This window comes from Mercurialis annua, linkage group LG2 (assembly GCF_937616625.2).
Source record: "Mercurialis annua linkage group LG2, ddMerAnnu1.2, whole genome shotgun sequence".
Classification (NCBI taxonomy): domain Eukaryota; kingdom Viridiplantae; phylum Streptophyta; class Magnoliopsida; order Malpighiales; family Euphorbiaceae; genus Mercurialis; species Mercurialis annua.
The window spans coordinates 14,440,516-14,453,986 of NC_065571.1; the positions used below are offsets into that span (position 1 = coordinate 14,440,516).

Here is a 13,471-nt window from a genome sequence, read left to right on the forward strand (position 1 = left end):
TATTATTGTTGATATTTCACATGCTATATGAAATTATATATGTTTCGAGAAGTATGAGAATTAATAAATGACGGCACCAGGAGTATTTTCGTCTACAAGGACAGTGAATGAGCGTCGTCATTAGTATAGAGGATTTACTGATGGTTTTTAAAATAGAGGGGATTTTTTGATAGAAAGGGAAAATTAAAGGGGTCACAGTTGATTATTAGCCAAATTTCACAATAATTAGTTATTAAAAAGTAGAAAAGGGACAAAGTAAACAAAATGTATTTTAAAAAAACTAAGTAAATAATAAATATATAAAGAATCTAGGCGAAAACAGAAGTACATGAACCAAATAAAGAAAAGGCCAAATAACTAAAAAAGGTCAAATCGTTTGATGAAAGTTTCACAAACGACCAAAACTTTCAATTTTATCCAAATTGTCCTGAAACGCATTATTTCTTTTCAATTATTTCCAATTGTGCGATTTTGCTTATATGGCGTTGATATGTAGCATATGCCATATCAGTAAAATTGTATGGTTGGATATTATTGAAACGAAAACTTGCATTTCAGGACGATACGGATAAATTGAAAGGTTTGGGTGAATTTTTTTAAAAAAAAATTTGGCCTCTAAATAAAAATGAAAAGTACAAGGAGTAATTAAACAAATAAAGTAGATCAATTAACAAATAAATAAAAAACAAAAAATATTAAAGACTTCAAAATGAGTTATATACCCTTTCCGAACTATGAAAATATAGATGATCCATAATCCAAATATAAATATATTATGACTGTTCTTCTTTTTATAAATGAGTTTATTTTTTATTTAATTAAAATTATACATTACTAATTAAAGGTTTAATTTTAAGAGATAATAAGACCCTCATGTTAGTTACCAAATTTTTTATAAATTACTTATAAATCATCTAATTATAAAAGAAAAGTTAAAGATAAATATAAATTCAATGAATAAATAATAAAAAAAAGAAACTACAAAAATGATGTCTTGGTTAGAATTCTCAATTACCACAATATGCAAAACGTGTCAAAGGCCAAAAAAGATGTCAAAAATTCCTTTAAAAAACAAAAACGTGTCAATTTGCCCTCAAAACGAGTACACTCATATCCACAATCACACCGATTTGTAATGGCATTTGATCCCACCCATTCTATCATTTCTTCAACATTTTCACAAACATAATTAATTAAGAGATAAGAAACATAGAAAAAAATGGCAGCAATTTATTTGGCAAAGAAAGCCTGCATCAATATTTCAAGAGCTTCTTCAACTTATTTTGATTCTGCCATCAGATTTTCTAAGCCATGCTTTTCTACTGCTTTTCAACATGCTCAGGTATATTAAATCCTTTCGGTTGAAGTAAAAATGAAAATGAAAATTTAAACACTTTAAAAGATAGAATTTTTATTAAAATCTTAACATCAATTTAAATTATATAATAAAATTTAGATATCGTTCAAATATTTCAAGTATTTCATCTGTTTATAAATTCCCTTCTAACCTTATAATTTATATTTTCAATATGTTATTTTGTCCAAATTCTATATTTATATTCTTAAAATACATTTTGTTGGAATATAGATATGTTGTTTTTTAATTTTCAGGGTAGCAATTTTCAGGGTAGCAATGCAGTATCAGAAACACGCAAAAAGCAACAAGTTGCCGTCATCGACAACGACGACGAAAACTCTACAACACAGTTTGTAGCTGATAGGGCAATAGAAGGGGTTAGAACAGCTACAGAAATTGCAGACGCTGTTGGAGATACAGCTAAAAAGGCAATGGATGGTGTTTGGCAAGCGGGAAAGGAAGCGAACCGGAAGGTTAGAGAGACGGTTAACGGTAACAATAACGAGGAGGACGCGGTTGTTGATGAGATGCACAAGTTTGAAGGGCCTGTTGATACTGTAGAATATAGAAATGTGGAAACGAATGTTAATGAGGTATTGAAGAAAGCTAGTTGAATGATGATATTGGATGTTCAATTTTTTTTACTTGCTGAAGAAGTTAGGTTTAATATTCTATTAAACCTATGTGGTCTGTCGCTGTGGTTTAATTAATGATATCTTTCCGATTCAAAATTTCTTATCAAAATGTTAAGTTGGAGAAAAATAAATAAATATAAATCTTTCCGATTGTAAGTTTTTTTACTTGCTAAAGAAGTTAGGTTTAGTAGTGTATTAGACCTATTGTGTGATGTGGGTTGATGGCATGCTTGTCTTGGCCTGATAATTTGATATGTTTAGTTCGTTTTTTGTTCCCCAGAAATATGCTATGGAACCTGGTCACAAACCAAAAGTTGTATTATGAATTTAAAATTAAATTAAAACATTAAAATAGTGATACTATTATCTAATTTAGTTTCAATAAACTGAGTCTAAAATGATGGAACTAGTTAAACAAGAAAATTTTAAGGGAAAATTAGGAGAATACTTAAATTGTAACAATATTGGCATTCCTTAATTCAAAAGTTCCAACTTGATTTCTTTACCTAAGCGTGTTAACTATTTATTTGTTTACTCTGCCACTTTTATTTGTACTCCATATTTACTTTACATGTTTTATAAGCAGCAAACATCTTCTTTTTCTTCTACTTCTTCATCTTCTCAACTTATTTAATGAAAAATAACTAATAATTCAACAAATTAAATCGAAATCTTCATTTTATAATAATTTGATTTCTGCAATTTACTATAATCTTTTTTAAATATATTACAAATTTCAATTTTAGTTTCTGATTCGCTCGAATTTTGAATTCATAATCAAATTGCTTCAAATTTTACTTTGAATTCAGATCTAACAACCTTGATATTTTTCAAAAACAAAGAAAACTATAAATTTTTAATTTATTTGTTCTCATTAAAAACCTGTTAAAAACGGTTTCAAACAGTTTGAAACACAGTTTCAAATGCAGTTTCAAACGGTTTCAAACGGTTTTTAAAAGATATATTTATTATCATTTAAAAAAATTATACAATGGTTTCAAACAGTTTCAAAATACAGTTTCAAACCGTTTACAAAGGTTTCGAACAATATAAAACAGTTTTAAACCGTTTACAAAGATCTCAAACAGTTTAAAACAGTTTCAAAAAAAAAAAAACACTTTCAAACAGTCTAAAAAATAACAGTTTCAAACAGTATCAAAAAGTTTCAAACCGTTTAGAAAAATCTCAAACAGTCTAAAACAATTTCTAAAAAACACTTTATAAAAGTCTAAAAAAATAACAGGTTCAAACCGTTTACAAAGGTCTCAAATAGTCTAAAACAATTTCTAACAAATACTTTCAAACAGTTTAAAAATAACAGTTTTAAACAGTTTCACATAGTATAAAACATTTTACATAGGTTTCGAACAGTATAAAACAATTTCGAAAAAAACAGTTTTAAATGATTTCTAAAATTAATTAAAAATGTTTGAAAATCAAGTCAAAACATCATTAATGAAAAAAATGACGATTTTTTCGAAAAAAGTTGAAAAAAAACTCCAGAAAACGATACTATAATAATTTAAAACAACATAGAAAGAAAGAAGAAGAAGAAGAAGAAGAAGAAGAAGAAAAAGGAGAAGAAATTTTTTATCTATCAGCCATCATATTATTCCTTAAACTCATTCACAATTAGCAAAAAAAAAAAGACGACGAAAAAAAATTACAGAAAGAAGAAGAAGAAGAAGAAGAAATTTCTCATCTACCAGCCATCATATTATCTCTTAAACTCATTCACAATTAGCAAAAAAAAAGACGAAGAAAAAAAAATTACAGAAAGAAGAAGAAAAAGAAGAAGAAAAAGGAGTAAAGAGAAAAAGTTGCAAAGGAAAATAAAAGAAAAAAACGAAGAAGAAGGAGGAAAAGAAAAAAGAGAAAAAGAAGAGAAAAATAGAGAAGAGAGAAAAAAATGAGATATACATGTGCTTAAAAGAAGAAGAGTAAAAATGTAAATAAATTATTTTGCTAACTGGGAGTACAACTAAAACCAATTAAAAAATTTCAATATCTAAATTTTTAAAATTGAGATATTGAAAACAAATAAGTTTAAAAAGAGAGTTTTTTGTGCAAATTTTTTAAATTTTAATAGCCAACAAAAACCATATAAAATGACATAGGAAGCGAACTACTATACTTATTTTTACAGGCGTTGTAGTCATTTTTTTTACTAATAATGATTTATATTAGAGGAAATTACACCCCATGGGTGTAATTGTACAGTCCGACTCCGATGATAGCAGGAAGTAGGGGGAAAAGAAAGGAAGCTATCATGGGAGTAGATGAGGTGGTAAGAATGGAAATTGATCAGGGGTCTGTTCAGAAAAAACAGAAAGAGAATAACGACGTGATAAACGTTTTATTATCGGCCGACTCGGTATCTGACCGAGTCCGCCGGTCGCAATGAATCACTTATTCTGGAACTGTAGAGGTTTGGGAAATCCTCGGACAGTCAGGTATCTACGTTGTCTAGTACAACGGTATTCCCCTAGCTTAGTTTTTCTATCTGAAACTAAGTTAGTAAAAGCTAAGATAGATTGTATTTTTCAAACTTTCGGTTATGATACTGTAGTCGTTGATAGTGTGGGTAATGGTGGTGGATTAGTGGTTGGATGGAAGGAAGGTGTCTCTGCTAATCTCAGGTCTATGTCTGCAAATCATATAGACTTGGATGTTAAACTGTCTCGTGGAGATGACGTGTGGAGGTTTACGGGTTTTTATGGTTTCCCTTCGGAAACTGATAAATTCAAATCGTGGGATCTTCTGGCAAAGTTGGGGTCAGAAAGTCATGGTGCCTGGCTAATTGGAGGAGATTTTAATGAGATTCTTTGGCAAAAAGAAAGAGTGGGCGGTAGGCATAGGGAGGAGCGGAAAATGCAGGCTTTCAGAGAAGTTTTAGCAAATTGCAATCTTCGCGATTTGGGGTTCAAGGGCAGCCAATTTACGTGGAGTAGAGGGAATGGAGATAGAGAGCTGATTTTTGAAAGACTTGATCGTATAGTGGGGAATGGGGAGTGGAGTACCCTCTTTCCTAATTATTATGCTCTAACGCTGTTGCGGAAAAACTCTGACCATGCCCCAATTCTTCTTGAGTCGTCTAATCGGAGAGCCGTTCATAGAAGGAGAAAGAAGGTTGCTCGTTTTGAATCAATGTGGATCAGAAGGGACGATTGCGAAAATGTCATCAAAGCTTCTTGGAATACTACGAATGGGGCTTTGCTTCCGATGTGCGATAGAACCAGCTCTTATATGAATGATTTACAGGTTTGGAACAAAGATGTTGTTGGGAACCTGTCAGAAAAAATTCAAAGGAAGAGGAAGCAACTCCTTGGGCTTCAACAAAATGCAGCTAATCGGAGCCAATATCAGCAGATTCGTTGCGTAGAAGGTGAACTTGACGAGCTCCTCAGATGTGAAGAAACTCTTTGGATGCAGCGATCTAAGGCTTTATGGCTAAAAGATGGCGACAAAAATACTGCTTATTTTCACCAAAAAGCTAGCCAACGCAAACGTCGAAATCACATTGATGGGTTGTTCAATTCAGATGGAATTTGGTGCGAGGGAGAAAATGAAATTAATGGCGCAGCTACAGCTTATTTTCAGCAACTTTTTACTTCATCAAACCCGACGAATATGGGTGGTGCTCTAGCGGGGATAAGCAAAACTTTGTCGACAGATAGTATTCATCTTCTGAGCAGTCAGTATACGAGAGAAGAAGTAGTTAGAGCCATAAATCAAATGCATTCCCATAAGGCTCCGGGACCAGACGGTATGTCTCCGTTGTTTTATCAAAAGTTTTGGCATGTAGTTGGTGAAGACGTGTGCCGTTTTGTTCTAAATATATTACATGGTGCTCCTTTCCCGGAAAATTTAAATCATACCCATATCGTGCTTATTCCTAAAGTCAAAAATCCGGAAACCATGAAAGACTTTAGACCCATTAGCCTGTGCAATGTTTTGTATAAAATTGTGTCCAAGGTGATTACAAACAGGCTGCAAAATGTTCTTCCAGAGATTATTTCCCAAACTCAAAGCGCTTTTGTAAAGGCAGGCTAATCTCTGATAACATCCTGGTTGCGTTCGAAAGTTTTCACAAAGGAAAAAAGGGGTACATGGCAATGAAGCTGGATATGAGCAAGGCCTATGATAGAGTAGAATGGTGTTTTTTGGAAACCGTCAAGAACAAAATGGGTTTCCCGACTCAAGTTGTCTCTTTAATCATGAAGTGTATAACATCTGTGTCTTTCTCCATTATGATTAACCGCGTCCCCCAGAGCAAATTTTCGCCTCATCGTGGCCTCAGACAAGGTGATCCTCTATCGCCTTTTCTTTTTATTATGTGCGCAGAAGCTTTTTTAGGCTTGTTTACTAATGCGGTCTCGGAAGGAAAAATTCATGGGATTCGGATTGCTCGGTCAGCCCCGGTTGTATCACATTTATTTTTCGCGGATGATTCAATTATATTTGCTAGAGCATCGGAGAAAGAAGCAAAGGAAATTCAAAGTATTATCAAATGTTATGAAGACGCATCGGGACAAGTTATTAATTTTAATAAAACAGCAATTTCGTTTAGCCGGAATATTTCGATGAGGGCTAAGAGAGGAATCTCTAATCTGTTACGGGTCCGGAGTGTTGTTCACCATGATAGATATCTTGGCCTTCCCACTTTTGTCGGTCGTTCTAAGCGTGAGATTTTTAATATTTTCCTTGAGCGTGTTTGGAAGAAATTGAGTAGTTGGAAAGAAAAGACTCTATCAAAAGCGGCGAAAGAAGTTCTTCTCAAGTCTGTGATTCAAGCTATTCCGACATATACGATGAGTGTCTTCAAAATGCCGCTCAATATTTGTAGTGAGTTTCAAAGTTTAATGGCAAAATTTTGGTGGAAAAATGGTTCTAGTGAAAGAGGTATGCATTGGGTTGGTTGGGAAAAGTTGTGTCGGTCGAAGTCAAGTGGTGGTCTGGGTTTTCAAAATATTGCCGCTTTTAATTCAGCCATGCTTGCTAAACAAGGTTGGCGGCTTCTTCATGAGGAGAATTCATTAGTTGCTCAGGTTCTTAAAGCTCGATACTACCCGCGTCACTCTTTTCTTGAAGCAAAACTAAAACCAGGTGCGAGTTACACTTGGCGTAGTATTCACGGAGCCATCCCGCTGCTGAAGCGCGGTGTTCGCTGGAAAGTTGGTGATGGTACTCAGATTAGAGTATTTTGAGATCCTTGGCTTCAGAGGGAGGGTCTGTTTTATGCCAATCCGAAGAATGCCGATGTCAATATGGAGATGACTGTTAGTGAGTTATTTAATCTGCATGGGCATGGTTGGAACGTGCAGATGGTTGAGGAGTCTTGTTGTCCTGTTGATGCTGAATTCATCAAAAATTATACTGCCGGCAATCAGCAACCAGGGACAAATTAATTTGGCATTTTTCTCCGAATGGGTTTTATTCTGTTAAGAGAGCTTATCACCTAGAGATTAGTGGGTCTAGCAATCCTAAATCGTCTATGGCTACAGGTACAGGAATGTCTTTCTCTTGGAATAACATTGGAAATTAAATATTCCCCCTAAAATTAAGCATTTTGTGTGGCGTGTTTTGTTGTATAGTCTTCCTACGAAAAGCGCAATTCATCATCGGTTAAAGTTGGGAGATGTCGCTAGACCACGTTTTTAAAGATTGTAATTGTGTGCGGGGAATTTGGTTTGCTAGCCCGTTAGGCCTTGACACTAATCAATTGCAAGAGGGGGGTTTCCTTGCTTGGGCGAATTTGTACCGGAATCGTTTTGATAATGATAACATTGAATATTTCTGGCGTCTCTGTTGGGCGATATGGTTCTCCCGCAACCAGCTATGTTTCAACAGTAATGCTATGCCTTGGGATATTGTGTTAAGGCTTGCCCGCAACACGTTGTTTGATTTTCAGCAGATCAATAGCGCTAGTCAAAAATCGTCAAACATCACGGTGAAAACCTGGTCTAGACCTGAGGAGGGTTGGATAAAACTGAATACAGATGCAGGTAATTTCAGAGATGGTTTTTGGGGCATGGGATGTGTTAGTCGTGATAGTGCTGGTCAAGTTATGATGGCAGGTTGTGTGAAGAAACAGACAGGTTCAGAGATTATTATGGCTGAGGCGGAAGCCCTTTTATGGGGTCTCAAAGCAGCTAAGGATTGTTCCTTTTCGAAAATAATTGTGGAGAGTGATAATGCAACTCTCATTTCTGCTCTGCAGAATGAAACTCAGATCATCTCTGAGCTTGGTGATGTCCTGGATAATATCAGGGTCATTGCTTCTTGTTTTGTGCAGCTGCAATGGAGGAAGGTCTCTCGTGATGCTAATAAGCTGGCCCATGGTTTAGCCGCTGCAGCTGTTATCGAAGAGGAGAAATTTTGGATTGACGACCTGCCAGTTGAGCTCCAAGATATTTGGAATTCTGATTTGCAGAAGGGAAATGCTGTTAACTTATCTTTAAGTTCTAGTTTGTTTTAGTTTTTCTGGCTTTGCTAGTTGCTTTTGTTCCATAAAAAAAAAAACTAGTAAACTGCTAAGTTGTAGGTTTAAATTTTTTTACAAACATTTATTTGTTTTAAGGGTTAATTACAGATAAAATCACCACCTTTACACGAATTTTTAAAAATAACACGACCTTTAAAACGTGTCAATTCAGGACATCACCTTTCATTTTTTTTCAAAAATAACATGAGCACGTTTTTAGACAAAATTTTGCTGACTTGGACACCAAATGAGAGTGCCACGTGTCATGTCACGTCAGCAAAAACGCCATTAAAAATGTGCCCATGTTGTTTTTGAAAAAAAATGAAAGGTGGTGCCCTGAATTGCCACGTTTTAAAAGTCGTGTTATTTTTGCAATTTCGTATATAGGTGATGATTTTATATCTATTTAACCCTTGTTTTAATTATTAAAAACAAAATTGTACAATCTCTAGAAAATTACTTTGCCAAAAGCTACAACTTCAACCGTACCTCTTTTTTTTTACTCTTTTTTTTTCCTTCAAAATCATGTTTTTTTTTTATGCAGGTGATCATTTAGATGCTTATATTTGACACTATGTCTTTATTTATATTGTTATATCTTTTATTACATTATGTATCCACTAAATAGTATTGTAATCATTATAATATTAAAATTTTTTTATGTACTAATCTCTTTATTTTTTCAAATATTTTTAAATGCCATTTTTGTCAAATTCATATTTTTATTTATTACATTTATTTTGTTGTTTATAAATATTTTTAAATTTTGATATGTTAGTAATTTTTTTATTTTTTATTCTATCTTGTTTATTTAATTTTTTTCATTTGAATTTTATAATTTTCATTTTTATATTTTAATTTATCTATATCTTTTATTTTTTATTAACATAATGAATATTAAAATAAATTTATTCTTAACAAGTTTAAATTAAGTATACACACCAACTTGCTTATGGAGTACATGATTAATATTAGTAATTATATTTTATTATTTTACACATTTTTTTTATAATTAAATACTTAATATATTTTGATTTGTTTTTTTTATTTGTAAATTTATAACCTAATTTTAGACACTTGTCTTTAATAATTAAACACTTGTTCTTTCAATTTTTTTTTTAATTTAGATATTTGTCTTCTATAGTAAACCTTATCATTTTGACACTAGAGTTTTGAGCGCGAAACAAACCCTTCATGGGCGCGGCATGTTAAAAAAAGTTGAAACCCTGATTGACCGTTGAAGGATCTCGTGCGTGATACAAGCATCACGAGTGCAATAAATTGGACAGTTGAAGACTCAGCAAATATATATCAGAAGCCCCAATAAAGTGATGACATGTGGCACTAGCCGTTGGAATGTTTTCCAGCAAGGCATATGTCGCAGGTGCAACATAAGGGTAGTGGGCGCGACCGTTCTATTTCCTGCAAAATTACTTTTTTCGTTAGTGCTTTGTTTGCAGTTTGCAATAGGTATAAATATAAACCCGTTTGCAATTTTTCAAGACTAATGATTTATAAATTTTAAAACAACAAACTCTCATCTTTAAATTAATTTTTGTTTTTTTGTAGTTTTGGACTAAGCTTATAAACTCTTAATCATTGCAAGTTAGAGTTTAACTTTAGAAAAACTCAATCCTTGGAAGTTAAAGATAAGCTTTGAAAAATTTAATAGTTGGTGTTTAGTTTTAAAGCACCAAGTTTGGAAGTTAGCATAGAAAACTCTTTGTGAATCTTAATTAGTGAATTCCAAATCTCAATCTTTGATTGAGTAGTGCAGTAGGATCGATTTGTGATCTGAACCACCGTAAACCCTTGTGTCAATTTTCTAACTAAATTTTTAATTCTGCTAAAAAGAATTTAAATATTTCATTAACAATCAAACACTAAAGGTTTGCCATGCACTTTCTTTTGACATTGTTAGGAAGATTCTTGCAAGATCACGAAAAAACACAGGCCCACTACACGCAAGTACTGAACAAGTGAGTCGTCGGTCCAAGGAAAGAAAAGGAGCTTCATTAATTACTCCAGATTTTTTCATTATCATGTAAAGCTCATGTAATAACCCGTATTTTTATATATAATTTTCGACGTGTTTCCGGGTTGGTTTTGAGGAGTATTTTAAGTTTCGTGGATAGTTCGTGGTTTGATTCGTTTTAGGTTTGGTTTTAAAAAAAATGGATTACGTTGTTGTTTAAGGGTCTCGTACGAGACCCTTGTTTTCTTTTAATTCCCGTTCGAGAATCTTAAGATTCTCGAACGAGAATCACGTTTTGGGGCCAGGTCTCGAACGAGACCAGGAGTTCTCGAACGAGAACCAAGCCCAGCTTGGCTGTTCTCGTTCGAGAATTGATTACTGTGCGTGGGGGCACTTTTGTCTTTCGTTTCTAACCTAATCGACCTACTTAAATACCTAAAATTCAACCCTAATCTATTCTCCACACTACAAACAAACCCTAGACATCTTAAACATCCATTTTCACTAAGAAACGTTGCTGCAATCATCACTCAAAGTGGTTGTCCCGATAAGTTTCTTAATTTGTTGAATTTCAGTTTATGTTTAAAGCGGCAATTCCGTATTTTTGATCGTTCTACCTCGTTTCTAGATCGAAATCAAAACCGTTTGATCTCAGGCGTTCTAGACTCACATACCTACGATTCCCAATCTCGTTTTCGCAAAACAGTACGCTATCAATCTCGTTTCAATCGCCGTACGGTTTATCGTTTTGAAATGTTTAATACTATTCTTGGTGCAATTCATGGTCTGCCGATTCCTTTCATTGTTTAGGGCCATGACTTTGGTTTTTATTACGATTATAGCATCCACATTTGTTAGAATTGATTAATTAGATCGTTCGAGCCGTGTTGATTCCGTTGTGTGAATCGTCGTACGGTTATCATGCGTGGCTTCTGCCATTGTTCTCGTGCGTGGCTTCTGCCATTGTTCTTCCTTTTGATTTCTTAATCTTAATCTCTAATGTACTGGGTTAAGCTTTTATTAGAGATGTTGTTAGTCCTTATGATTAGAGGTGTTAAGTTGTTATAAGATATTCATGGCTTAAGGTTGTAATTCGATGATTACTGTATTCAAGTTAAGGATGTTAAGGTTAGAGGGAATCCTTTCTTTTTGAATTGAAAGAGATGGTAAAATAGTCCCTTTGGTCATTCATTGTTTTGTTATAAATCAAATAAGTAATTTGAATTTTATTTTGATTTATAAATTAAATATTGAAAACGATAGCTAATTATAAAATTAGTTAATATAATTACTCGGGTAATTATATTTAAGTAAGAATATCAATTTGACATGAAATTGGTTAAATTACAATTTAGCCCTCGAACTTATTTTATAACTTAATTAAGGGGACTCTTGATTAGTAACTTTATATTTTATTTTAATTATAAACAAAAGTAATTACTTTGATTTTAAATATCAAATTGGCTAAAGTACAGTTCAGTCCCTAATTGGCTAAAGTACAATTTAGTTCCTAATTGGATAAAGTACAGTTTAGTCCCTAAACTTTTATAAACTTCAATTGTTAGATTTTTGGGTTGTAACTTGGGTTACTTGCAATTGAAGTTATTGAATTCTGCTTTTAAATGGATTATTATTTTATCGAATTATTTTATAAATATAACTCGGGTTTATATTTGATAAACGTTTTGAGTCGGGTTAGACTTGGATCACCCGACAAGTGAGGTTAGCTTGATAGTTATTGGTAACTTGGCTAACCCACTATTTGGAAATTAATTATTATTATTTAAAGATTATTAAATAATACTTATAAATTGGATTTTAAATAAGAACTCAATAGACTTGTATTAATTGGGCTTTATTACCTAAGGGGTATCTTTGTGTTGTTCTGTATTGCTTTATTCTGACGTGTTATTTGTACTAGTCCTATGTGGTGTCTAGTACTCTCTAGAGTTAGGGTCTGTTTTTAATAATTATTTTATTTATCTAGACTCGTCTACTGTTCGTGCTTCAGAGGCAAACCGGGATTAGTTGCTTGCCGGTTATCACGTGGATTAGCAAGCAGTGAGTTTGTACTTACTATTTACCGCTTTATTAAGTAAATTGTTATTTTAATATTAAATATATATTGTACGTATATTGCGGACTGTTTTTATATTATGCCTCTTAGTTGGAACATGCTACCTAATGGGCATCATTAGGACTGCGTGCGCACTTGTAATGATCTGGGTAAGTTATATATGGAAATGTGGTAACTCGGTGTGAGCATAGCTCTCGGGACCAAATAGAGTAACTCGGTGTAGCTCGGCTCTCGGGACTCTGGATATGGTATAAGTGTGGTCAGTGGTAACTCGGTGTAGTTTAGCTCTCGGGACCAGACCTATTGGATTATGGAAATATTTAGAATTGTGGTTTAGGGTTCCAACTATTATTCGTAATATCGTTATTAAATGTTTTAAACGGTTTTAAAGGTTTTCTAGATAGTGGTATAAACTCATCTCAGTATATCTGACCCCGTTGTTTTTCCAATTTTTCCCAGGATTATGATGATCTGAGAGAGTCTGGTGATCTCCGCGTTTACTTTCTCAGAGGTTTTTATTATTTGATAAACTGTAAAACGGTTTTATTCTTAGACCGCAGTAGTAACTAGACGTCTTTATTTTATTCTAGTTGTTGTCAGATTGGTCTAACTGATTATTTATTGCTCTGGCATGTTATATGATTATTCCGGATTATTTATGTTAAGCCAAATTAATACCATTATTGGAAAGCATGTTATTTTAATTGCTGAATATTATAACTGCTAGATTTAGGCTGAAGTCTTGGTTGCCCCCGAGCATTGGTTTTCTGCAGGTTTATGTGTTTGTATGTTAATTGAAATGCTAACTACGGGTTTTGGTACTACATTACCCATACCCTAGCGCCGGTCGCGATTCATGAAAATGAGTCGTGACAGCTCATTTCCTTCACGAGTACGTTCGCCTACTGCTTTGTCGAAACCTGCACTCGCGCACTCGATGTTT

At 33.5% G+C, this 13,471-nt stretch overlaps 3 protein-coding genes across 4 annotated transcripts; all 3 read left to right on the forward strand.

The window, feature by feature from the left end:
- The first annotated feature begins 1,140 nt into the window (after positions 1–1,140).
- On the forward strand, positions 1,141–2,148 carry LOC126667973 (uncharacterized). 2 transcript variants are annotated; one of them, XM_050361129.2, is made up of 2 exons: positions 1,141–1,342; positions 1,612–2,148. In XM_050361129.2, the coding sequence occupies exons 1-2, from the start codon at positions 1,220–1,222 to the stop codon at positions 1,969–1,971; spliced, it is 483 nt and encodes a 160-aa protein (XP_050217086.1). In that variant the 5' UTR covers positions 1,141–1,219; the 3' UTR covers positions 1,972–2,148. The 2 variants fall into 2 exon arrangements, with proteins under 2 accessions (XP_050217086.1, XP_050217087.1); XM_050361130.2 differs by having other exon boundaries at positions 1,142–1,342; positions 1,627–2,148.
- A 2,244-nt stretch (positions 2,149–4,392) lies between these two features.
- Positions 4,393–7,400, forward strand: LOC126668246 (uncharacterized). Its single transcript, XM_050361452.1, has 3 exons — positions 4,393–5,758; positions 5,968–7,166; positions 7,215–7,400. Exons 1-3 carry the CDS (start codon positions 4,393–4,395, stop codon positions 7,398–7,400), a joined length of 2,751 nt encoding a protein of 916 aa, XP_050217409.1.
- An 86-nt stretch (positions 7,401–7,486) lies between these two features.
- Positions 7,487–8,470, forward strand: LOC126668247 (uncharacterized). The gene is made up of 2 exons (XM_050361453.1): positions 7,487–7,506; positions 7,690–8,470. Exons 1-2 carry the CDS (start codon positions 7,487–7,489, stop codon positions 8,468–8,470), a joined length of 801 nt encoding a protein of 266 aa, XP_050217410.1.
- Positions 8,471–13,471: the final 5,001 nt, after the last annotated feature.